The 27,933-nt window shown below is 38.6% G+C and overlaps 1 protein-coding gene across 3 annotated transcripts; it reads right to left on the minus strand.

Annotated features, from left to right (window-relative positions):
* Window positions 1-446: 446 nt before the first annotated feature.
* LOC106871684 (cilia- and flagella-associated protein 251) lies at window positions 447-27,923 on the minus strand. 3 transcript variants are annotated; one of them, XM_089340843.1, is made up of 25 exons: window positions 27,565-27,923; window positions 23,735-23,881; window positions 22,595-22,698; window positions 22,235-22,340; window positions 21,328-21,408; window positions 20,461-20,544; window positions 18,943-19,111; window positions 17,739-17,826; window positions 16,754-16,822; window positions 16,086-16,148; window positions 15,370-15,496; window positions 14,309-14,364; window positions 13,052-13,111; window positions 12,232-12,308; window positions 11,622-11,761; window positions 10,446-10,607; window positions 9,718-9,861; window positions 8,939-9,021; window positions 7,893-8,034; window positions 6,619-6,710; window positions 6,372-6,500; window positions 5,941-6,046; window positions 2,877-2,967; window positions 1,379-1,519; window positions 447-693 (listed from the first exon to the last, which is right to left on the minus strand). In XM_089340843.1, exons 2-25 carry the CDS (start codon window positions 23,810-23,812, stop codon window positions 482-484), a joined length of 2,604 nt encoding a protein of 867 aa, XP_089196969.1. In that variant the 5' UTR covers window positions 23,813-23,881; window positions 27,565-27,923; the 3' UTR covers window positions 447-481. The 3 variants fall into 3 exon arrangements, 2 of the variants coding, with proteins under 2 accessions (XP_089196969.1, XP_089196968.1); XM_089340842.1 differs by having other exon boundaries at window positions 24,787-27,921; XR_016238168.1 differs by lacking the exons at window positions 2,877-2,967; window positions 27,565-27,923 and adding an exon at window positions 24,787-25,816.
* Window positions 27,924-27,933: the final 10 nt, after the last annotated feature.

The raw sequence follows: 27,933 nt of genomic DNA on the forward strand, positions 1-27,933 counted from the left end.
AGAGAGCTGCACTAGGTTCCAGCCGTCTTTTTTAGCTTGGTTTCAATGGTTGGATGCCTTTCCTAATGCCAACCACTTTAAAACAAAGTGTACTGGATGTCTTTTACATGCCACTGGTATACTCTTTTATTCTTTTACTTGTTTCAGTCATTTGACTGTGGCCATGCTGGAGCACTGCCTTTAGTTGAGCAAATTAATTTTAAGTATAACAAAGAATTTAGTAAAATAATTTTGTTGTCATTAAGCTAGTGTTAGGAACATAAATTGTGACTAAGGTTTGATGGAAGATTATAATTTGGAACTTTTGAAAATAGAGCTTTTGTACTACAGAGCCAGAGGCGGTTTCAGGTGGGTTGGTATCAAAAGGGTTAAACACACACACACACACACACACACACACACAGAAAAAAAAGAGAATAAAAGAAAGGAAAAAATTGACAGAAATCTTCATAAGACCCATTCACAAAAGTGAATATTCTGTTTATTCAGAAAACTCAAGATTTCGTAAGCCAAGAAGTTTTGATGCAAATTCAGGTGCTGATATATATTCTGGTAAATTCCTGCAGATCTTCAGGGTGAGTTCTTCCTCGCTGAGTCTGGGAACTGTCACTGTGTCATCGTCATAGTCTGTTTTGGAAGGCAGGCTTAGACCGGCCAGTATCTCACACAGTTCATCTGACTTCATGTGTTCACCTGAAATAAACAAGATGCATTGCTAAGGTGCCCGAGAAAATAGATTAAAGACCTCCCTCTACATACAACAGAATGAAAACTATTTAGGGTAATCCTAATTTAGTACACACCTACACTAACTGGATTGTTAACTATATCACTTGCCACTGTTTTTGTAAAAGGTAAAGTTAGTGAAAGTTTTATAGCGACTAATTATCTAAAACGCACATATCAAGATGGGACAAACAAACAGAGAGAGAAGGCGACAAAGTGCCAAATATAAATGATGATATATATATATATATATATATATATATATATATATATATATATATATATATATATATATATAGGAACATAAATTGTGACTAAGGTTTGGTGGAAAATTTTAATTCAAAACTTATGAAAACAAGACATTTGTACTACAGAGCCAGAGGCAGTTTCAGTCGGGTTGGTATCAAAAGGGTTAATTCAAGACAATGGGAATGAACGCGCATTTCCTTTAACAGAGTAATATGAACATGAAGGGTTTAACTGGCTATAACTGGCTTCTCATACCTACCTGCAATGCCATTCTAAAAATAAAACAGTCACATCATCAAAATCTCAAAGCTACAAGATGATGCAGGATTAATTGAAAGCAATGTAAAGAAATACATTTGACACAGAAATCTGTATGCTAAAGGGTTCAAGTATCACTGTTTACCTTCAGTCTGTAAGATGTCTATCAATTCCTCAGTCAATAAACAAGGTGTACCTCCATCGTCATCACATGTGGCAAGAATATCAAAGGCCCACTTCAACTGTTCAGTAGAGGGTGGCACCAGCGGCCGGTGGTTAATTAACACTGACATATAAAACAACACAAGATATTAATGAACATGTGAAACAACTAGATGACCAATAAACAAATAAATAAAATATTATATAAATAGGTGCAGGTGTGGCTATGTTATAAGATGTTTGCTTCCCGACCACTTGGTTCTAGGTTCAGTCCTACTTTGTGGAACCTTGGGCAAGTGTCTCCTGCTATAACCTCAGGCTAACCAAAGCCTTGTGAGCGAATATGGTAGATGGAAACTTCAAGAAAAGTAAGTGCATGCCCTCTGTAGGGCTTGTGAAAAGGGCTCTGTCTTCTTGGAACTGAAACTCCAAATGAGGCTCCATCTCTTTGAACCATGCAAACATGGAAAAATGGAGATTGAAATGATGATAAAAACATCAAAGTTCCTCCTACAACTAGTGAAGAGGAGTTTAAGGGCTAAGCTATGAATGCCCCTTTTTTTTGGGGGGGGGGGTCAAACAAACCAAAGATGACTTTCAATAAGTTGAGAATTTATAGGAGTGAAACCATGAAAGTAGTTACCTTTTTTTTTGATATCAATCCACTTTGGTCCTATTATGCAAACATTCTGTTCTAAAATGATATGTAAATTAAAACCTTCCATCAGAGTTATATATTAACTAGTTGTTACCCATCACTATGCTGCCGGGTGACGACCTAGTCAGGATAAGACAGATCTATCAGTTGAAGCCTACTTCAGTGATCACATTGGTATGCTCAACGACAACTCATTTTCACTTCCTTAAAACAAATTTTAGAGGGTTGCTTGCATATAGTTGAGGGTTGGTGACAGGAAGAGCGTCTGTCCATAGAAAATTTGCCTCACCTAATATGCAAGCAAAGTAATATTTCCCCATGGCTGGACATGTTTTCATGGGACATTGGAAATGAAGGACACTGCTTGCATGACGATGACACATTTACAACTATCACATGAAGTCAAGGCAGGGAGACAGTAACACATTTGCAAGCATACACACACACACAATAACACACACACACACACACACACAATAACACACACACACACACACACACAATAACACACATACATATATCCACAATAGGTATCTTTCAGTTACCGTATACCGAATCCAGTCACAGGGCTATAGTAAAAAGAACCTGTCCAAGGTACCATGTAGTGCAATTGAACCTGAAACCATGTGGTTAGGAAGCAAATTTCTTAACCACACAGCCATGCCTAAATTTTTGGTTTTCTTGGAAGGTTGAAAAGAAAGAAGTCATTATTATGAAACCATTGACTTCAAAGGCTGAAAGGAAATATATTAAAACAAAACAAAAACAATAAATAAAAATACAGCACCATTATGGTCAAAAGTGGATATCTGTTGGAACTTACATTTTAGAAAATCACCAATATTTATGCTTTCTTTAAACGTTTCAGTTTCCACGTAATCAGTAAATTTTACCTCGTTGTCTATGTTTGCCAACTGAAGACAGTGAAAAGAAAAAAGAAACCAAAATTTCATGAAATTTTTATTTATTTATTTATTTACTTAAAGTAAAGATTCTCAACCCTTTTTTTTTTATCTATGGATCTCCTTTGATTGCTATTTTATCCTGGTGGACACCCGTAGCCATTCGATGTTTAAAAACTAGTTTTTTAGAATGTTATTACCTCCGCCTTAGCGAAGGCAGAGATATTGTTTTCAGTCATGTCTGTCTGTTTGTCAACCACTCCAAGAGTGTAGTGGGTGCTTTTTATGTGCCACCGGCACGGGAGTCAGTCATGGAGCACTAGCATCGACCATGTTAGGATGGTGCTTTTTATGTGCCACCGGCACGGGAGCCAGTCATGGGGCACTAGCATCGACCATGTTAGGATGGTGCTTTTTATGTGCCACCGGCACGGGAGCCAGTCATGGGGCACTAGCATCGACCATGTTAGGATGGTGCTTTTTATGTGCCACCGGCACGGGAGCCAGTCATGGGGCACTAGCATCGACCATGTTAGGATGGTGCTTTTTATGTGCCACCGGCACGGGAGCCAGTCATGGGGCACTAGCATCGACCATGTTAGGATGGTGCTTTTTATGTGCCACCGGCACGGGAGCCAGTCATGGGGCACTAGCATCGACCATGTTAGGATGGTGCTTTTTATGTGCCACCGGCACGGGAGCCAGTCATGGGGCACTAGCATCGACCATGTTAGGATGGTGCTTTTTATGTGCCACCGGCACGGGAGCCAGTCATGGGGCACTAGCATCGACCATGTTAGGATGGTGCTTTTTATGTGCCACCGGCACGGGAGCCAGTCATGGGGCACTAGCATCGACCATGTTAGGATGGTGCTTTTTATGTGCCACCGGCACGGGAGCCAGTCATGGGGCACTAGCATCGACCATGTTAGGATGGTGCTTTTTATGTGCCACCGGCACGGGAGCCAGTCATGGGGCACTAGCATCGACCATGTTAGGATGGTGCTTTTTATGTGCCACCGGCACGGGAGCCAGTCATGGGGCACTAGCATCGACCATGTTAGGATGGTGCTTTTTATGTGCCACCGGCACGGGAGCCAGTCATGGGGCACTAGCATCGACCATGTTAGGATGGTGCTTTTTATGTGCCACCGGCACGGGAGCCAGTCATGGGGCACTAGCATCGACCATGTTAGGATGGTGCTTTTTATGTGCCACCGGCACGGGAGCCAGTCATGGGGCACTAGCATCGACCATGTTAGGATGGTGCTTTTTATGTGCCACCGGCACGGGAGCCAGTCATGGGGCACTAGCATCGACCATGTTAGGATGGTGCTTTTTATGTGCCACCGGCACGGGAGCCAGTCATGGGGCACTAGCATCGACCATGTTAGGATGGTGCTTTTTATGTGCCACCGGCACGGGAGCCAGTCATGGGGCACTAGCATCGACCATGTTAGGATGGTGCTTTTTATGTGCCACCGGCACGGGAGCCAGTCATGGGGCACTAGCATCGACCATGTTAGGATGGTGCTTTTTATGTGCCACCGGCACGGGAGCCAGTCATGGGGCACTAGCATCGACCATGTTAGGATGGTGCTTTTTATGTGCCACCGGCACGGGAGCCAGTCATGGGGCACTAGCATCGACCATGTTAGGATGGTGCTTTTTATGTGCCACCGGCACGGGAGCCAGTCATGGGGCACTAGCATCGACCATGTTAGGATGGTGCTTTTTATGTGCCACCGGCACGGGAGCCAGTCATGGGGCACTAGCATCGACCATGTTAGGATGGTGCTTTTTATGTGCCACTGGCACGGGAGCCAGTCATGGAGCACTAGCATCGACCATGTTAGGATGGTGCTTTTTATGTGCCACCGGCACGGGAGCCAGTCATGGGGCACTAGCATCGACCATGTTAGGATGGTGCTTTTTATGTGCCACTGGCACAGGAGCCAATCAGACGGACCTGGCATTGACTACGTTCGGATCGTGCTTTTTATACATACATATTTATACACACACACACACACATATATATATGTATATACACACACACATATATACACATATGCATATAAAACCACACACACACACACATTATAGGATGGCCATTGACTCTCCTTTGGACAATGAAGAGAGTAACAGTCATCCCAGTAGTTGTAAGGCCAGTCGGAGCACTGACAGCCAAGTTGGAGAAATATGTCGGAAAAACTGGAATTGGTAGAAGTGCAGATCATAACCCCCACCCCCAGAAACTGGAAAGAGATCCTGTGAGACCTTTGAGAACAAGATGCTGTCCATTTTCACAGTATTAACCAGAACAAGTAAGAGAGCTCTGAGAAGTAAAATATAATAATAATAATAATAATAATAATAATAATAATAATAATAATAATAATAATAGTCAAGACAAAGAGCGCAATTCGATTGTAAGATATTTTATTGGTTGAATGATATTTCAACAGTAAGCCTGTCTTTGTCAAGATCAATCATCTCAATCTACTTGATTTTGATATTTTAAAAAGGATTGACGTAACTCTTCACAAAGGTAAACAGTCAAGACGAAGAGCGCAATTCGATTGTAAGATATTTCATTAGTTGAACGATATTTCAGCATCAAAATCAAGTAGATTGAGATGATTGATTTTATGGTACACCGAATAAGAATTGGAACATCTAGAAATTCTGGAAGTTACCAAAGCAGCTGGGTGTCTAAGGCAACGTGTGGACGCTGGTTGCTCTCGTTCATACTTTACGTTTAAATTTCTATAACTTTGAATTTTTATCACTCCTTATTTTTGAACTTGACAAAGACAGACTTAACTGTCGAAATATCGGTCAACCAATAAAATATCTTACAATCGAATCGCGCTCTTTGTCTTGACTGTTTACCTTTGTGAAGAGTTACGTCAATCCTTTTTAAAATAATAATAATGATGATAATAATAATAATAATAACAACAACAAATTCATTGAACTTACCTCCTCTTCAGTTGGATAAAACCCCATTGCCCTCAGCACAAATGGTATTTCTGTGATTGGGATGGTTGTTGTCACAGGTCTGGTTTCCATGGAGTCAATGCCGGAACTGATATATGAAGGGATATGGGGAAAAAAATGTGAACAAATAAGAGGGCACATGATGGGGGTGGAGAAGAAGGAATTAAAGGTGAGAAAATGGTCCTGGATAGATTTACAGATGTTGAAAGTGAATATGAATTGTATTAATGTCAAACAGGGTGGATAAAATAAGTATCAGTTGAGCACTGGGGTTGATGTAATCAATATGACCCTTCTCCTGAAATTGCTGGCCTTGTGTCAAAATTCGAAATCAATATCATAATGAAATAAATCCAAAGTTCTCAAAATATTCAATGCTTTTTGGAAGAGACAAGTGAAAGAAAGAGACTTACCATCTGAGCTGAGAGTAGTAGAAATATTTCTCAAGGTCGTGAAATACATCACCTTCTCTTCCACCTTCTATGAGTTCATAGAATGGGATCAGATCTTCGCCACCCAGTTTCACTTGTGCTTCCAAGGCGCTGGTTAATTAACAAAAATACATACGCATATATATATATATATATACTTACATATGTATATCTATGTATATCTACTAAACATATCTATGTATAACTACTAAACATAATGCAAACCTACCTTATATTGGTGTTCCACATGTGTAGTGAGGCATCCTTTCGGCTGGTTGTGAACAAATATTTCCCATCATAACTGGCAGATACGTTAGCCACCTACAACACAACAGAATTGTACTTCATTATGGACAGTGGATTAGCAGAATTGGTAAAACACTGTTTAGCACTCCCACTCGATAATTTACTTATGGTGAGCCACGGTATAGTGCTATCGGCCATTGTACAGTGACTAAAATAGCATAAGAGAAACAATCTTTTTGGTCAGTTCATAGCATCACCTGTCTGATGTCTGTCAATGAAGGGGAGACAACTACTCTGACGTGCTGGCATTGCACATTCTAGGTAGGTGGCACTGCAAATTGATCTAGGTGTATCCACACCATTTGTCTACAGCAAGAAATTTTCTCCATGGCAAAACATGGTGAATGGCTTGTTCCCCAGTTTGAATGTACCTGAAGCATATTTGAACTGGGAAAAACATTGCAAAGTAAATGTGTTTCAATGTTTAGCTGTGGTAAGGCAGTGAGCTGGCAGAATTGTTAGCATGCATGTTAAAATGCTTAGAGGCAATTTGTTTGCCCAAATTCTGCTGAGATCGACTTTGCCTTTCATCTTTTCAGAGTCAAAAAAGAAAGTACCAGTCAAGCACTGGGGTTGATGTAATCAACTCAACCCCCTCCCCTGAACTTGCTGGCCTTGTGCCGAAGTTTGAAACCAATGTCATCACCTATTCTCTCTCTCCAGGTGATGACATTTAGGTTTGAGTAGTTATCAGTAGGAAATGCATCAAGGCCACAACTGTCGAAACCTCCTCTGACCTACATGTGCTTACTGTACTACTGTATGGTTGTTGGCACTCCATCGCTTACCTCGAGGGTCCCAGTTGATCCGATCAGCGGAACAGCCTGCTCGTGAAATTAACATGCAAGTGGCTGAGCACTCCACAGACACGTGTACTCTTAACGTAGTTCTCGGGGATAGTCAGCTTGACACAGAGTTTGACAAGGCTGACCCTTTGAATGACAGGCACAACAGAAACAGGAAGTAAGAGTGACAGAAAGTTGTGGTGGAAGAGTATAGCAGGGTTCGCCACCATCCTCTGCCGGAGCCTCGTGGAGCTTTAGGTGTATTCGCTCAATAAACACTCACAACGCCTGGTTTGGGAATCGAAACCGTGATCCTATGACCATGAGTCCGCTGCCCTAACCACTGGGCCATTGCACCTCCACTACTGTATGGTAAAACAGACGTAAAACAGTAAACAAAAACCATACTTACACCGTCAGGATGTGCGATGAAAGCCGTGGATTTATGTCTGTTACCATCAATTGGTAGCACTTGGAGACCAATTTTGTCTGTTGTGATGAAAGCCATGTATCTAGAGTTGGCTTCACTTTCTGTTTTTGGTAGAACAATGATTCTGAAAACAAGGAAATAAATGTAGACAATGCAGTTTATATGAACTGGGGGAGAAAATGGAGGCTTGAGAAGATAATCTTATAGTATAAAAGAAAAGCTGTTCTCTGTGTGTCTGTCCTGTCAATCACAAGATATATATGAAGGAGAGGAAGAAGGGGAGGAGAAAAGTTTTGGTTGAGAGAGAAATACAGTGAGATAGAGAGAGCGTGTGTGAAAGATAGATAGGTAGTGTTGTCACCATAGCAACTAACAAGTTTTGATTAAAAATGCAGGAATTATAAGTGGAAGTCTAAGACAGTTGACAAAGAGGGGTTCAGGAAGAGATTTTGCTGCAAAAGGTTACAAATCTTCTATTCAAACTGGTGGCACAATGTGCCAGTTCACAATTCTATCTATTTGATAGAGATGAGTATTAAAATTGTCCCTCACTCTACTTACAGTCTAGACCTTGCACCCTGTGACCTTTGGTTATTTCCCAAGCTGAAGGAATACCTCAGGGGCAGTCATTTTGAAGATGAAGGAAGCTGTGAGAAGGGTTCATTTTGGAGGACTTCCAAGGGACCCTTCACGAAATAGCTGGAGCACTACAATAAGTGCATCGAAGTCAAAGGATCCTACTTTGAAAGAGATTAGTTTTGTACTTTGTTTAAATTAATACAAACCTCTCCTTAAAAAGTCCCCAAACTTCTTGAATGCCCCTTGTAAACCATTCGGTCATACAGTGCCAAAGTAGTATATAATGTAGCCCTTGATATACAAAAGAGAGGAAGGTTATGGCTGGAAAGCATTTGATCATAGGTTTGCCTGATCTGGACTGACTCAGGGCTAAACAAAAAAAAAAACAGCACCTTCATAATCAAAAGAAAATTTATAAAAAAAAAACAAAAGCAATGAAGTTTACTAACTTGGTTAATGGTGATCCATATGTAGGGGAAAGAATTGTCTGTCTGCACATTTTCGTAGATGAATTATACAGCTTGTATTTGTACTGAAATAAATAATAAACACAATGAAGGAGGATAAGAAAAATCTTGTCTCTTAAATTATTCTCTTATTAGGCACAAAAATGGCTGTGCGGTTAAGAAGTTCGCTTTAAGACATTGCTATATAACCTCAGATCGACCAATGCCTTGTGAGTGAATTTGGTAGACAGAAACTGTGAGGAAACCTGTCTATAAATACATATATATATAGGCACAGGAGTGGCTGTGTGGTCAGAAGCTTGCTTCCCAATGACATGGTTCCAGGTTCAGTCCCACTGCGTGACACCTTAAGCAACTGTCTTCTATCATTAGCCTTGGCCCGACCAAAACCTTGTGAGTGGATTTGGTGGACGGAAACTGAAAGAAGCCCACTGTATGTATATGTGTATATATATATATATATATATATATATATATATATATATTGGGGCAAACAGTCACAACTACAGAGGCTGCATAGGAAGATGGGCAGGTCAAGGTTGCTTGTCATGTTATTTTTCCTCCTTTTTTTCTCTTGCCTGCATGGTTTCCATCTACAAAATTCACCCACAAGGCATTGGTCAGCCGGTGGTTAGAGAACCAAATGCAGTGTAGTAAAACTGGACAACAAAACCACGAAGCTGTGAAGCAAACCGCTTGACCAAGCAATCAATATTACACTTTGGACCTTATGTCATAATTATCATTATGTAAATTCTTACCTCATTGTTGACAGTTAATATAAAATATTCCTTGGTAAAAGAAGGATACCAAGCCATGCAAAGGGGGATGGCACTCTGTTCAATACGGTCGACAGACAGGAGCTGCACTCCTTCAGCATTGTCAGGCAAAATGTCATATTCAACCTAGATGCACAACGAGACAACACACATAAGTAATCAGCTCCTTTTATCAATATATAATATACAGGGTGTCCACAAAGTCTGGGTACATGTGTGTGTGTGCAGGGGTGTGTGTGTGTGTGGGGGGGCAGTCCGTGAATAAATTTGCATGCATTCATTTAGAGCTGTGTGGTTGACCCTTTAGCATTTTATGTTTAAACTGGTCAGTATCCAGCTTCTTGCATCTACCCTGCAATGTCAGTCTAAAAAATAAACTATCACATCTTTGAAATCTTGAAGCTCCAAGATAATGCATGATTAATTCAAAACAATGGGAAGAAATAAGAATTACATTTGGCAGAATAATCTGAATGCTAAAGGGTTTAACTGGCCATATTTGGCCTCTCACACCTACCTTACAATATCATTCTAAAAATAAACAATCACATCATCAAAATCCCAAAGCTAAGTGATAATGCATGACTAATTCAAAGCAATGTGAAGAAGTAAGCTTTAAACTTGACAAAAGTAATCTGAATGCTGAAGGGTTAAAGCAAGGGGTGGGGGGAAGTGCTGTCTCTCTTTCTGCAGAACGCTTCATTACTTACTAATCTTCTGTCTTCTCCAAGCGACAAGAGAACTGGAACCAACGACTGAAATGTCTCCCGGAACATTAAGTCACGGATGGGTTGGTAGTGGGAACGATAACGACCAATGTATCGGAATGTATCACCTTCTTTTTGTAGCAAACACACTGCGTAGCCGGAATCCTTCAAAATAAAACAATAACAGAGTAAGAAATGATGTAAATCACGTTGGAGATTGCTATGAGATGAAGAAGAAGAAGAAGAAGAAGAAGAAGAAAGTGCCAATGGCTTGGATTTGTTTAAGGTGGGCTTCGACTTGTCAGGAAGTGACTTACACACTTAGTTTCATGAACTTCCTCTGTGGCACATATAAAATGAGACATGCAAGATCCAGTTATCAAACTGGAATGGACTGTCATTGACCCGCTTATAGTTTTGAGTGATGCCTTCTGTAGCATGTCCGTCATGCATAACCCTCTTCATTATTTGTCTGAAATTTTAAGGTGTTTCCATTATTTTGTCCAACCCTCTCACATTCACATTGCTCTGTCAAATGAAATGCTTCTTTATTCAAATGCTCACACACACCATAAATCATCATCATCAACACTATCATTTTAGTGTTCGATTTTTCCATGTTGGCATCGGTCAGACTGAATTCATTGATGTAGATTTTCCACAGTTGTATACCCTCTCACTCTCTCTCTCATACATGCACACACACAAACACAAATACACATACACATATGTGTACATACACGATGTATATAAAATATATCTATGTACATGCATATATGTATATATATATATATATATATATATATATATATATATATATATATGTATATATACACACACACACATATATACAAAAACACACATACATATATGTATGTAAATTTGTGTTGGACAAGCCATGTCTCTAAAATTGTCAAGATACAGAACAAGACCAACACCATTATCATCATACATTTTTTTTTTTTTCCATTCAAGTACAGGCTGGCTAGAGCTCTTATACAATATTCTATCCAGATTTACATATTCTACATATAAGCGCTATCATAAACCCCAAAACATCTTTCCCTCACACCACCCAGCATCTATTACATCATTCGTTGGCAAGACGTGTCTATCAGGGGAGTTGTCTCTTTTGCATTCACTGACTTGACAGCTGGTGTGTCAGATAATGTTACTTACAGCGATGGCAAGATATCTTGAGTGTTCAGAGAAGGCAAGATGTGTGATATAATCTGAGCAATAATGATGAATGTCGGATTCTTGGCTGGTTAAAGTCAAGGCATCCAGTATGTGTATCATTCCATTTGTAAAACCAACACCTAGAATAAAGCAAATTTATATATATATACTTTATTAAAAAGCAGCAAGAATATCATAAAAGATGTTACTCAGTTTCATGTTCCCATTTGTTGGACAGTTTTGTGTAGAATCTTAACAAAACTGTCCGACAAATGGGAACGTGAAACTTTCCAAGGGAAAGGTAAAGGCCGATACAGTTTGGCACCAGTGACATCACAACACATTTTTAAAGCTGAGAGAACTGGAGCAATGTGAAATAAAGTGTCTTGCTCAAGAACACAGCACGCAGCCCGGTCCAGGAATTGAACTCACAACCTCACGATCGTAACTTTCCAACGCAAGACTACAATGTAGATCTGAACTAAACCAGATGATATTTGATAAGTGGCCTAAGTTACAGCCAAGTTTAGGACTGAGTGTGTGTGGAGGGTGGGGGACCAGGCCTTCAACAACAATAATAAATGGAAAACTTATAAAGAGTGGGGCTTACCAACGTAAAAGCCATCGGGGCTGTAAACACAGCACTGTATCATCGCATCTTCAAACTGACGAGAAGACAGCACTGTTCTGTAAACACACAAAAGCAAATAATGCGTTGTTTCCAAATATTTCAGTTTATAACAAGAATTAACAAAAAAAGAAACAACACATGCAGACAAACAGACATACATGTACACACACACACACAAACAGATACACACACACATGGCATGACTGTGTTCAAGTTTAACTCTTTTATTAATTATATTATTATTAATATTATTATTATTATTATTATTATTATTATTATTATTATTATTATTATTATTATTATTATTATTTGTATTTTAGCATTATTTCCTTATGTTTAGTGTACATCAATAACAGCTAAGTCCACCAAATTTGTAGGCCACGTCAGCCAGTTGTTCAATAAAGCATGTTTGAAAAAACAGTTGTTCCCTATATACACAATATACATACACACACACACACACACACACACACACACACACACACACACACATATATATATAAAACCCCCAGTGCTGATGCATCCAGTCCACACTGTAAAGTGGTTGACATTAGGAAGGGCATCCAGCTGTAAAAACCATGCCAAAACAGGCCTTACTGGTGCTGGTGCCATGTAAAAAGCTCACAGTTCCACTCCGTAAGGTGGTTGGTGTTGCGAAGGGCTTCCAGCCCTAAAAACTCTAGTGGCGGTGGTAGTGGCATTGCAAGTTGGGACCACGATGCTTGCAATAAAACAATGAAGATTTGCTTGTTTTACTAGAGAAACTGAAATAATATAATTCCTCATTATAGTTACATACTTCTTCTCGTAATCACACAGTCGGAGAAACCCACCATGACAACCGGTCAGCAGATATGGTCTGTAAGTAATAGAAAAAAAAAGAAGTAAATTAGAAAGCAAAAACATCAAAAGAAGAAGCAAAAATAGATAAATATTTGTCTTTCAGTCACAAGTAAATGAATAGGAATGTAAAACCCGGCGCCATATAACAAAACCATTCACACCAATAGTATATAGAAAGTTTGTTTAGAAAAAAAAACTATGAACTAATATAGTTCTTAAACTTGACAGCAACAGGAAAGGTAATTTGCTGGTGTAATGGTACCACACTCAGTCACGTTAACAAAGGGATGTGGGTTCGATTCCCACACAGATAAGAAAGCCTACTTTTTTTTCTGTTGAGGGCCCATTATTAGACTATTTTCCATGGTCATTGCATGGTGATCGCTAAAAGCTTTAGGCTTATACAAATATTATTATTTACAGGATTGTAAAACCTGGTGCCATATAAAAAAAAACCATTTGCACCGAAAGTATATAGAAAGCTTGTTTACAAAAACAACTATGAACTAATATAGTTCTTAAATTTGACAGAAACAATCATATCAGCACATTGCATTGGGCAGATATATACCCAAATATTAATTCAATCAGCTGCCATTATAATAATAATAATAATCTAGGGCTCAGTTTTTCAACATTGTTTAATATTGTGAAGCTGTAAGGTGGTGAACTGTCAGACTCATTAGCATGCTGGGCAAAATGCTTAGTGGCATTTCATGTGTCTTTACGTTCTGAGTTCATACTCTGCCAAGGTCAGCATTGCCTTTTATTCTTTAGGAGTCGATAAAATAAGTACCAGTTGATCACTGGGTTTCAAGGTAATCTACTGAAATTGCTGGCCTTGTGTCAAAATTTGAAATCATCATCATCATCATCACCATCACCATCACCACCATCATCATCATCATCATCATCATTTTTATTATTATTATTATTATTATTATTATTATTATTATTATTATTATTATTATTATAAAGGTGGCGAGCTTGGCAGAATCATTAGCACACCAGGCAAAATGCTTAGTGGTATTTCATCTGTCTTTATGTTCTGAGTTCAAATTCTGCTGAGGTCAATTTTGCCTTTCATCCTTTCAGGGTGGATAAAATAAGTATCAGTCAAGTATTGGGGTCGATGTAATCAACTGCCCCATCCCTTGAAATTGCTGGCCTTGTGCCAAAATTTGAAACCAACATTATGAAACTATGATCCTACCTAAATGGGTGTGTAGCAATTGCTGGTACAATGCTTCCATGGTCCTTCATAATTAACTGAAATAAAGAGATTAGTCTTTCATTTAATAAATATCTCAGTTGAAAATATAATTTATAAATAATATAAATATCAGTTACGGAGATGTACTTGCATAGCAAGTGACCTGATCTGAGATTGTGTGCTGGAACAAAGACAATTGCAGCGTGGAAAGTGTTTATAAGCCATTTAAAAACACACAAAACCAGTTAGATTCACTTCAACATTCAAATTTAATTTGCCAAAATATTTTTGGCGCTTTGAGACCGCGACCTGATCACTGACGGAATTTTGTCAGTGATCATGTCACGGTCTCAAAGTGACGAAAATACTTTGGCAAATTAAATTTAAATGTGAAAATGAATCTAATGGTTTTTGTGTGTTTTTAAATAAATATCAGTATCATATTAAAACAAAATTAAATTTTGGAATATAAAGTAGCTTTAATAGTGTAAGCATGTGATAAATAATGTAGTTTTATAGCCATTTGGTGTCTTCTTCTAGTATGTGGTATTACTTGGTAGTTGCCCTTATTATATTTATATAATTAAAGCGAAATCGTGAGGGCACCTGTGCCCAGAGTCGCCTTCCTGGCACTTGTGCGGGTGGCACGTGTAAGACATTCGAGCGAGATAGTTGCCAGTGCCGCTGGATTGGCTCCTGTGCAGGTGGCACGTAAAATACACCATTTTGTGCATGGCCATTGCCAGTACCGCCGGACTGGCCTTCGTGCCGGTGGCACGTAAAAGCACCCACTACCCTCTCGGAGTGGTTGGCATTAGGAAGGGCATCTAGCTGTAGAAACTCTGCCAAATCAGATTGGAGCCTGGTGCAGCCATCTGGTTCGCCAGTCCTCAGTCAAATCATCCAACCCATGCTAGCATGGAAAGCGGATGTTAAACGATGATGATGATAATGATGATGATGTTAGCTACTTGATAAAATCCCATATAGATTTTATCCTTGATTATAATGATATATATGTGTGTGTGTATACATACATACGTATACTTTAAAGTGGTTACCGTGATTGTTGGCCCCTCTGCTTTGACAAAACCACATAACGCATTGGTTGAAGACAAAATAAAGTCTGGAGATATGAAAGGTTCACCAGCGAGAGTACAAGAGCGTGGGTATTTTTCAGGGTGTTGGCTGTGGAAAAGAAAAAAAAAAGAAAAGAAAAGAAAAGGCAAATGATGAGACAACAAGTAAAAAAAACACAAGCACTCATATATGATATACATATGCACACGCAAAATAAATATATACACAATCACATATGCATGCATGCATATAAGCAAGCACATATAAAACATAAACACACACATGCATACACACAAACACAAGCAAACATACAACCATATGCATACACATGCACATACATGTAGACACAAGCAAACACATGCATCACCCACACACACACAAGCAAGCACATACAACTATATTCATACACACACACAAGCAAACAGATACAACCATATGCATGCACACACACACACACACACACACACACAAGCAAACAGACACAACCATATGCATACACATACATGCAGACACCATCCAACACATGCGTCATCCACACACACACACAAGCAAGCACACACAACTATATTCAGGAAAAAAAAAAACAGCCTACAGATGAGAACAACAGAGAATAGTTGTTGACAGCGTATGCTCCATAGGGAGCAATAGACAGAAGTAGGTAAGTAATGCACGAAATAGTAAGTTTCTTTATACTTACATATTTTTACTTAGGGGACAAAAAGAAATAAAGTTGACAGGTCCCAGATCAAAATTACTGTACCTGGAATTAGTCAAGAAAAGAAAATTTTAGTCTACAAATATCAGGCAATGTCAAGACAATATATATACAAGGGATTGCAGAAAATTTCCTGGCTTTGAGTAAAAGAATATACAGGAGGATCAGTTAATCATGATTTTATTCAACATATTCCCCTCTAAAAGCCAGAAATTTTACAGCATCCCCTCAAGGTGATCAAAAATCAAAAAAGGCAACACGGATTTTAAAGGTTATTGCAGTAACGCACGTTTCATGCTACTCCATTTATTTAAGCAATGCGAGCATTACATTAAATGCAAAATGCAGAGCAATCTTCAGCTGCACAAAGCTATAGAAAATCTACTGAAAACTTCAGCAGAATGGACATATTTACTATTGTGGCAACATTTAAAATCTAAGTGGGAAAGAAGAATACATAAACACCCATCTTGACATAGCCAAAGCTAGCAGGCTATATATATATGTGTGTGTGTGTATATATATATGTATGTATATGTATACATAAGGACATGTACATGTATATATGTGCAAATGCACACACATACACCTCAATCATTTAGCTAACATTAATGTGTGTCTGACAATTGTGCAATGGGTTCTGTACTTACCGATGCATCAGCATCAGTTTTTGGTTGAAGAAACTCACTCTACCTTCCATATCACCAATGACAATGTTGCTGCAAAAGAAAGACAACAAGAAAGAACCTATTATAGATGAGTGAATATGCTTGTGTGTGGATGTGTGGTAGAATGAACGCTACAGAGGAAGGTGAACACTACAGTGAGTAGTGAAACATGGTGTGGTGAACATGACAGAGGACAGCGAACACTGTAGAGGATAGTAAAACACAGTGCGGTGAACACCACAAGAGATAGTGAACATGATAATGAGTAGTGAAATACGGTGTGGTGAACATTGCAGAGGATAGCACACACTACAGTAGTGAACATTACAGAGGATAGTAAACACTGCAGTGAGTAATAAAACATGTTGTAGTGAACATTGCAGAGGAAAGTGAACATTTTAGTAAGTAGTGAAACATGGTGTAGTGATCAGGCTAGTGGATAGTAAACACTATAGAGGTTTTGTAAACACTACAGTGAGTAGTGAGACATGGTGTGGCAAACATTACAGAAGGTAGTGAACACTACAATAAGTAATGAAACCTGGTGTAGTGAACATTACAGAGGATAGTGAACACTACAGTAAGTCATGAAACATGGTATTGTGAACACTATAGAGGACAGTGAAGAGGGAAACATGGTGTGGTCAACACTACAGAAGATAATGAACATTGCAGTGTGTAGTGAAATGTGGGTTGGTGAACACTGCTCAGGATAGTGATCACACAGTACCACAGTGAACACTGTGGTGAACATCAGTTTACTTTGCTGCAACTGTTGTTATTGTTGTTTAAGCCCTAGTTACACCACTTTAAGTAAACCTATGAGGAAAGGCATTTGACGCAAATACGCATCTAAACTTAATACCTAACATCAGTGAGACAAGGCATGACTGCCACAAATTCTTTATTACCCCTGCACTTTACACTTGAGGCCTTAAGGCCAAGTAGTAAGAAATTCAATACTCACTTATACATAACGCTTAACACATTGATACCACTTGTTACAAGTTTGATGATTTTCAAGGGCTTTTTGTTAGCAACATAGGTTATTTCACCTGACAGAGAAAAAGACAGGGAAAATCAATTTGTAACAGGAATTTCTAAATTGGAACAAATCAATCTAGAGAAATCATTGCCATTTTATTATCCCTAGTTCAATGTCCAGTCCAGTTTCTCGTACTTCCATGGGTCAGTTGGAGTTTCTTCAAGCAGATTTTCTACAGCTGGATGCCCTTCCTGTCACCAACCCACACTTATTTCCAAGCAAAGTAATATTTCCCCTTGGCAAACATGTTTCCTAATGGAAGAATTGAAATGAGATCGCTTGTATGATTTCGACACTTGTCTCTACAACTATCAGACAATGTCAAGGCAATATATATTCACATTCATACTTTGGTGTATATTGGATGAATGGGACAGGAGCGGTCAATACATGTTGAAGAATATTTACTGAATCCGAAACTAAGAGTTTGTCTCATGACACAAGTATCTTATCTTGAAGCATGAGACAAACTCTCAGTTTAAATAATATATACATATATATATTATACTAAAACTCTAAGTTTGTCTGTTTTCCTGCCATTTGATTAAGATGATAAAGATTACATATGAAATAGTTAATTCCCCCTTTAAGAAAAAAAAAAACGAGTTGAAAATGTTGACACATCAGAGAATCATTAGAGCTACTGCTGTCCATCCTTTTTTTCTTACTTTCTTTTTTCTTCGTTTAATCGTTTTTACAATTTTCAAGTGCTGTGGACTGAAAGAGAAATTCTCCCTATATTTTTATGAGACATTTTTTGAACCAAGGTACTTGATTTTTTTTTTTTCTTAAAGGGGAAAATTACTATTTATTCAAAATAAAATCTTTCAATTTGGAGTGGTTGTGATCCAACGGGTCACAGCAAATACATCTAGTGTATATATATATATATATATATATATATATATATATATATATATATATATATATATATATATATATATATATACACACACACATAACATATATATAAAATATATATATATATATATATATATATATATATATATATATATATTGTGATGGTGGTGGTGGTGGTGGTGGTGATGGTAGGGCTGATAAACCATAACAAAAGATCATTTAAAAAAAAAACAAAAAAAATATATAAATCCAGAAGAGTGCCGACCTTCAACATGTGACGCCTTTGTCTCCCAAATCACAAGATTGCCAAGAGACGTTGCTGTCAGAGCACGATTTTTCATGTACTGAAATATCGACTGACTGTATTTCCCGACTGGGACATTGAAATCCAGGTCTGTTAAGCCTGGACAAAACCACTTCAGCTCAAGACTCCGCTGAAAAATGAAAGGAAACACATTAATTTTTAGATTTTGGTTATTTCTAAATTTTGGTTATTTTTATATTTATTTTTCAGGTGCAGCTACGTGGTTAAGAAGTTTGCTTCTCAACCACATGGTTTTAGGTTCAGTCCCACTGTGTGATACCTTGGGCATTTGTCTTCTACTATAGACCCAAGCTGACCAGAACCTTGTGAGAAGATTTGGTGGACAGAAACTAAAAGAAGCCTGTCATATAGATATACATAAAAGAATAATATATATGTCTTCTATATTTAAGAGATGAGGAATTATGTACATTATTTACATTTGACGGATATGTAGTGGTTAAATGTGTATCTTGGTAAACAGATGCAAAAGGAATGTGTATGCCTTTGAAGTAAACAAATGAGTGAATTGATTCATAATTAAAATAATTTATTCACTGGACTTAATTTGTTGTTGGTACACATAATTCTTCACTACATGCAAAATGTTGACAACTGCTACAAGTTGCTAGAAATAGAAACAGGGTACATCTGTGGAAATGATATGTCACACACAATGTTTGTGTGTATGTAGGTCATCTGATACAGTTGTCTACCGTGGAACTTCGAACATTGCTCTGGTCTCTGCTGTCACCAAAACCTGTTGTGTCATAGAGCTTCCTCGTTTGGCTGCCAGGGCCTTCTGTCCTGTTGACCACTGAATTTATAAGAATCGTGGCAGCTAGAAGGACAGACATACTGCAGCAGAGTTTGTACCTAAACAGGTCAGCTCCCCTCCATTTGAACTTCGTCTGACATGGCTTTCAGTCAAATGTCAAAGGGAGATCATCAATCACTTTTTGACAGGATAAAGAAAACTTGTTTTCGCGCCTGTTGATTGTGGTGGTTTGGACGACCGAGAATTCTTAGATTCGGTTTCGAATCTTGGCTTGGAGAAGGGAGTGTTAATTTTTACAGATATTTGTTCTCATCTTGTTTGTTGTTAACACAACGTTTCGGCTGATATACCCTCCAGCCTTCATCAGGTGTCTTGGGGGAAATTTCGAACCTGGGTTCTCATTCCTAAGGTATTTTTAATGTTAATATATATGTGTGTTCTTGAGCAAGACACTTCATTTCACGTTGTTCCAGTCCACTCAGCTGGCAAAAATGAGTAACCCTGTGATGGACCGATGTCTCAGTAAGGGGGGACTATATACGCCACGAAACTGGGAAACTGGCCCCTTGTGAGTCAGTAGGACCCAAGAAGGTAACTTTACCAACTTTTTTTAGACTAAGATGGATCACCTCTTCCCAGAGAATTGGGTCTGTGAGGGCCAACACCCTTACCTGTAACGTTATATGAACAGTACTACTCACCTCCACCAACTGATAGAATATCACATGACTCTCACTGTTGGTGACAATTTGGTTGTAATCTTCTGGGTTGAAATAGATGTAGTTCTACATGAGAGAAAGAGGGACAAAAAAAAAAAGGGGGATAAGGTAATACATGTAGATGATAATCATATGTAGGTGATAACTACGTGTAAATGATAATTATTTATAAGACAATAATGATAATTATATGTAGATGACAATAACATGTAGATAATAATTACATGTAGATGATAATTACATGTTGATGATAATACATGTTGATGATAATACATGTAGATGATAACTACGTGTAAATGATAATTATTTATAAGACAATAATGATAATTATATGTAGATGACAATAACATGTAGATAATAATTACATGTAGATGCTAATTACATGTTGATGATAATACATGTAGATGATAACTACGTGTAAATGATAATTATTCATAAAACATTTATAAGGCATGTGGCCTAGTGGTTAGGGCATTCGGTTCATGATCATAAGGTCACGAGTTCAATTCCCAGTGACATGTGTCCTTGAGCAAGACACTTTATTTCATGGTTCTCCAGTCCACTCAGCTGCCAAAAATGAGTTGTACCTGTATTTCTCTTTTATGATATAAGATTTATGGCTAAAATGAATTTCTTTTTCATAATAAGCATCAGGCATACAAAACTAAATCGGTAGAACCAAATTTGGAAAGAACTGGGGGCAAACTGAAAACAATACGAAGTCTGTGACAGCAGCTGAAAAGATCCAAACTAATTAATTCACCAACCCCAAACAATATCAAGGAATTATGTAAAATGTGTTGGTCGTAAAAAGAGCTCTAAGCAAGGGAATGTAGAATGGTAATTTACCTGTAGTCCATAGAGTGGTGTCAGATTTACTGAGATTAAGGGCTTCTCTCCATTTACAGTCCAGTCCCAAAGGGAAAATTCCTAAATCAGGAAACAAAAAAAAATTTAATTTTTGTTTCACTCAAACAGCCTATGTCACCCTTTTCTGTTCATTAATCAATTTAATCAATCATCCATTGTCATCTTTCTTATTTTTCACCAATCAGCAACTTGTATTCATTTTGCTCTTAATCATCAATTACCCAGCTTTCCTTTTCTCATTTTTTTATCAATCAACTATATCTGTCACCACCTTTCTTGTTTTTATCACTCATCAATCAATCAGCGCCTTTCTCATTTTCATCAATCAGCAACATATTGTTGCCTTTCTCATTTTCATCAATCAACGACATATCATCGCCTTTCTTGTTTTTGTTAATCCACCACTCATCATCTTTCTTATTTTCCTCAATCAGCAACATATTGTCGTCTTTCTCATTTTCATCAATCAACGACATATCATCGCCTTTCTTGTTTTTGTCAATCCACCACTCATCATCTTTCTTATTTTCATCAATCAGCCATTCATCATCGTCTTTCTCTTCACCAATCAACTGCATCCAGTACACTCTGGAAAATGGTTGGCATCAGGAAAGGCATCCAACCATAGAAGCCAAACCAAAACAGACTAAGGAACCTGGTATCACCCTTGGCCTTACCAGTTCCTGTCAAGCCATCTCCAACCCATGCCAGCATGGAAAACAGACATTAAATACGATGATGATGATAATGATCTCATTTTTATCAATTTTTTTTTTCAACAAATACCCATCGTCACCTTTCTTATTTTCATGAAGAAAGAAATGGCAGATATGACAGCCTGGTGGAGCAAAAATCAAAGAAAAAACGAAAAAACAATTTCACTTACTTGATATTCACTTGCTGAGAGCGTGGCGAGGTATTTTGAGTCGGGTGTGAGGGCTATAGCTGTCATGCCATCAGCACTGGCACCAAACAGTGTTTGAATAGGAATACTGAAAGAGAATAACCAAGGGTTGAAGACTTCTTCCAGTAATGACAAGATACTGAGAGGGATTTAGTAATGGTTACTGGCTCAGGCACAACAGCAGTAATTTTTGGAGGGAGGGAGGGAGGGGAAGTTAATTAATACCATCAACCAAAGTACTTGGCTGGTACTTTCCTTTAATAATAATAATAATAATAATAATAATAAGAAGAAGAAGAAGAAGAAGAAGAAGAAGAAAGAAAGAAAGAACATGGTACTTACTAGGTATACGTGTCCCATATGATGACAGCACTATCCTTGCCTTTGTCAGCAGTTACCAGCCACTTCTTGTTCTGACTTACGTAGATACAGGTGATAGAATTTGCCTGGAAAAACACCATCACAACCCAAGTGTGAAAATAAAAAGAAAAAGAAAGAAAAGTAATTAATATATGCACAGGTGTGGTTTTGTGGTAAGAAGCTTGCTTGTCAACTACATGGGTGAGGGTTCAGTCCCACTGCATGGCACCTTGGGCAAGTGTCTCCTGCAATAGCCTTAGGCCAACCAAACATGTCTGAGTGGATTTGGGAGATGGAAACTAGAAGAAGCCATCGTGTATGTGTGGATGCTGTGTCTTTGTGTGTGTTTGTCCACCACCACTTGACAACTGGTGTTGGTTTATTTACGTCCTTGTAACTTAGTAGTTCAGTAAAAGAGACCAATGGAATAAGTACCAAGCTTTGAAAAAATTCCTGGGGTCAATTCATCTGACTATAAACTCCTTGAGGTGGTACCCCATCATGGCTACACTCTCATGACTAACACAAGTAAGAGATAAAAGATACATACATACATACATACATATTACATACAAAAATAAGAGGAATGACCAGCAAAAGTGGACTCCTATATGCTAGAAATAGATGCCGAATCATCTAACCACAAAAAATATGTTCTCTTTAGTATCTTTTCATTTGTCTTGCCCTTTTACAGTCTGTTGTGTCGCAAAATTTTTACTGAGAACATATTTTTCGTGGTTAGATGATTCGGCATCTATTTCTAGCATATAGGAGTCCACTTTTGCTGGTCATTCCTCTTATTTTTGTATGTAATATAATTTTAATCTTCAGATTTTTTTTAATATATTAGACCACTGGTTTTAATTGATTAATATCAATTTCTACCCTTATTAATAAATTTTACATACATACATACATATATATATATATATATATATATATATATATATATATATATATATATATATATATATATATGTATGCATACATACATACATACGAATATACATACATAATAACATACATACACACATGTGCATGCACACACACACACACACACACACACATACATACATACATATATATATATATATACAATGAAACCAATGACATCCAACTTACGTGACCCTGTAAGATCCACTGTTTGTTGCTCACGTAGTCATACATCACTGAAATGTGAGAACTGGCATAGACCACCATGGAACGATTGTCATCTGTGAGATTCTGGACAGGAATGTTTTTGTTGTAACCAAACGACCAACTAATGTTCTGAAAGTAACAAACAAGAAATATGCTTACAATGATTCTTTTCAACTGTCAACAAACACAGCCAAGCTGAAATAATTCATTCCAGGAGTGAATAAAAAATTCTCAAACTCGAAGGGATGAGCCCCTTTAGATACTAACATGGCCCCCCCCCCCACACACATATGGATTCTAATGGCACAGGGGCACACTTGCCATTGGGTAAGCTGGCAACCGGGCCAGTCCACCACTGCACACACACACACACACACACACAGGTGCATGCCACGTGTGCGAGTATCAACTTTCAAAAGATTTAATTTGAATGTCAGCCTCATCAATCGAGGTAGAAGAAGAGAGGGAGGCTGTGAATTAGTGTTACAAACATTGGTCCTCTTCCTTGGCATAAAAATAAACAATTGTTTAGAAAAATTAGAACAAAATAGAAGAAGAAAAACAAAAAAAGAACAATATAGGCACTGGAGTGGCTGTGTGGTAAGTAGCTTGCTTACCAACCACATGGTTCCGGGTTCAGTCCCATTGCGTGGCACCTTGGGCAAGTGTCTTCTACTATAGCCTCGGGCCGACCAAAGCCTTGTGAGTGGATTTGGTAGACGGAAACTGAAAGAAGCCTGTTGTATATATGCATATATATATATATATATGTGTGTGTGTGTATGTTTGTGTGTCTGTGATTGTCCCCCCCAGCATCGCTTGACAACCGATGCTGGTGTGTCTATGTTCCCGTAACTTAGCGGTTCGGCAAAAGAGACCAATAGAATAAGTACTAGGCTTACAAATAATAAGTCCTGGGGTCGATTAGCTCGACTAAAGGTGGTGCTCCAGCATGGCCGCAGTCAAATGACTGAAACAAGTAAAAGAGTAAAAATAGAAAGTGAAAGGGGAGAAGAATTAAACCTATACCTTACCAATGCTAAATTAGGAAAAGTCTTTTTCTGGTGATCGTATTCATCCAAATATTCTGGCTTATCCCCTGGATCGTCACCTCCATTCCTTGGCATTTCTGGAGGCACTGGTTTTGATCCAGGTTCCTGGCTATCTTCATCAACTGCTATTTTCGAGTCGCTATATTCTCCCCATTCCACCGCGTGTTCGTCTTCAATACTTGCTTCTCCCGCTACATATCCCTGCATTTTTTTTGCTACCCTTACATTTGCTGTCAGTTCTCCTGTCCCTACAGCTCCCTTTCGTTTTCCTTCTGTTCCTACAGCTCCCTCCAGTTTTTCTTCTATCCCTACATCTTCCATCAATTTTTCTTCCGCTTCTACATCCCTCCCTAGTTTTTCTTCTTCTTCTACCCCTGCCCCTAGTTTTTCTTCTTCCGCTTCTACATCCCTCCCTAGTTTTTCTTCTCCTTCTACCTCTCCCCCTACTTTTTCTTCTTCTTCCTCTACATCCCTCCCTAGTTTTACTTCTTCTTCCTCTACCTCTCCCCCTAGTTTTTCTTCTTCCTCTACATCTCTCCCCAATGTTTCTTCTTCCCCTATATCGCTACCCAATATTTCTTCTGTTGTCACATCTACCGCTTCTTGCTCTGGCATTTCCACGCCTCCTCCATATTCTTCCACGTCTGCTTCTACGTTTCCGCCGCCTTCTCCTTCGTCTAATACATGCAAATCCTTTCCCCCTGTACTTAATATGTTTTCAACTTCCTCGCTTTTATCCATTCTCTCTTCATCTATGTTCACTCGGCCGTCTCCAGCAACATTTTCGTCGGTATTTATTTCTTCCGTTTCTGATTTCTCTTCCGCGGTACCTTCGTCGATCTTGTTATTGTCCGCCATTGCTGACATGTGAAACAACAAAATAAACAAGGTGGTTGCCATATCAACGTTTTAAATCTAACTCTACAAACAAAAGAGGTTGTTTGAACGGCCGACTAATTTTATTATTCGATATTGATTTCTTTTACATTGTATAGTTGTTGTTGTTGGCACTCCGTCGGTTACGACATCGAGGGTTCCAGTTGATCCGATCAACGGAACAGCCTGCTCGTAAAATTAACGTGCAAGTGGTTGAGCACTCCACAGACACGTGTGCCCTTGACGTAGTTCTCGGGGGATATTTAGCGTGACACAGTGTGACAAGGCTGACCCTTTGAATCACAGGTACAACAGAAACAGGAAGAAAGAGTGAGAGAAATTTGTAGTGGAAGAGTACAACAGGGTTCGCCACCATCCCCTGCCGGAGCCTCGTGGCACTTTAAGTGTTTTCGCTCAATAAACACTCACAACGACCGGTCTGGGAATCGAAACCGCGATCCTATGACCCATCGTCGTTGTCGTAACCGACGGAGTGTCAAGATATATATTATACTGGATCGGTCTAAGGGAGGTAACTAAAGGTACTCAACAATACAAATAGCTTCTCATTCACGAATACAGTATGACGTTGACAACGGTTGTGTAAAAGAGCAATTATGACACCAAAGCACATTGCTGTGAGTAATTTCAATGGAAGACTCGTCGAAAATTGTCAGTTACCCGGTTGAGTTCTTAAACTCATTGGAGTCACAAGGAGCTCCTCTTCATTGCCTTCGATTGAAAATAGGCTCTCCAATCATGCCTCTGTAGAATTTTTCTTAATCAAAGCTGTGCCATAGCACAAGACTTGTGAAGAAATTAACGAGAAATGTCACAGAGGCCACAATAATTTTTGTCTGTGGAAAAGGCAAAGAAGTTTTTATTCCTCGCTTAACTTTAATACCTTCCAATATGCCCTTCCAATTCAAATGACTTCAATTTCCAATACATCTGTCTTTTGCGATGTCCATTAATAAGTCCCAAGATCAGACTTTGAAATTTACTGCTTTGCAATTAGAAGAGGACTGATTTTAACTCAGCCAGTCATATGTTGGGGTTCCAGAGTGGGGAGCAAGGACAATCTTTTCATTTTCGCTCTTACTGGTAAAACCCGAAACTTTATCATCAGGAAGTTTTTAGCATGGGATCAACAAACTAAAATTTGCAGAACGAATAATAACTTTTAATTGATATTGTCAATGTCACATTATATTCCTCTAAGAAAAGCTACTTGTATTTTTTGTTTGTCGTAATACTTCAGTTCAATAAAGTTCCCCGAACTTATATTTAGTTATCTTGTACTAGACGTAAGCCAAAGACTGTGTGATATTTGCTTCCTTTATAGACTGAAATACCAGAGATCATACACCAGATGTTTATATACACAAACCTGTAGAATTATTTACTACTACAGAAGCTGAACGGGAAGCAGTAAGAATTGATTACATCAACATTGAAGAAAAGGATTTAATTCTAGCAATAGATGACAAACACGCAAACTGCTGGCCCTGATGGATTCCCAGCAATCCTCCTCAAGCCATGCAAAACCATTGCAGCTATTTTCTCAGAGTTTCTTCGCAAATGTTAAGCTTCCGGACAAAATAAAGGAGGGAATAATATGCTCTATCTATAAAGGAGGAAGCAGAGCAGATGCTAAAAACTATAGACTGCTCTGACCTCACACATCAGCAAAGTCATGGAACGAATAGTCCAAAGGAAATTAATTGCTTTCTTTGAAGAGAATGACTTGCTGACTGACACCCAGCATGGTTTTCGACCAGGTAGAAGCTGCCTGATATACCTCTTGCAGCATTACGACCGGGTGCTAAAACCCTGCGCTACCAACACAGGAAGCTCAATGAAAAGCAGATAAGATATACTGACCCTGAATCAAAATCACTGCGTGACCTGGCTATCGACATGAGTAATGATGCATCTTTGTAGGTGCACATTACTAAGCTGTTAATAAAATGCAGACATCTGGACGGGTGGATCCTTTCAACTTTCGAAACAAGACAAAGGATGCTCCTCTGGAGGACTTTCGTTCTCAGCCGTCTGGATTACTGCTTCCACCTGTGGTCACCAAACAGTCTAACGACGGAACTAGAGGTGATCCAGTGAACTTACATAAGGAAGATCGATACAATGCGACATATCAGCTACTGCGAGACACTGAAAGAGTTAAGACTCTACTCCCTGGAGCGAAAGCGGGAAAGATATGCAATAATATAGGGCTTTCCTATAAGTAGGTTA

Source organism: Octopus bimaculoides, chromosome 24 (genome assembly GCF_046866305.1).
Source record: "Octopus bimaculoides isolate indiv1 chromosome 24, ASM4686630v1, whole genome shotgun sequence".
NCBI classification, from domain to species: Eukaryota; Metazoa; Mollusca; class Cephalopoda; order Octopoda; family Octopodidae; genus Octopus; species Octopus bimaculoides.

Bases quoted from the DNA above. Each gene is read 5' to 3' on its own strand.
- LOC106871684 (XM_089340842.1), bottom strand. From the start codon at position 25,704: ATGGCAACCACCTTGTTTATTTTGTTGTTTCACATGTCAGCAATGGCG. The intron at 16,823-17,738 runs GTGAGTATTGAA...TTTCTTTTGCAG, and splicing joins GTGTTAAGCGTTATGTATAA to CAACATTGTCATTGGTGATA. The intron at 6,501-6,618 runs GTAGGTTTGCAT...TTAATTAACCAG, and splicing joins ATGTGGAACACCAATATAAG to CGCCTTGGAAGCACAAGTGA.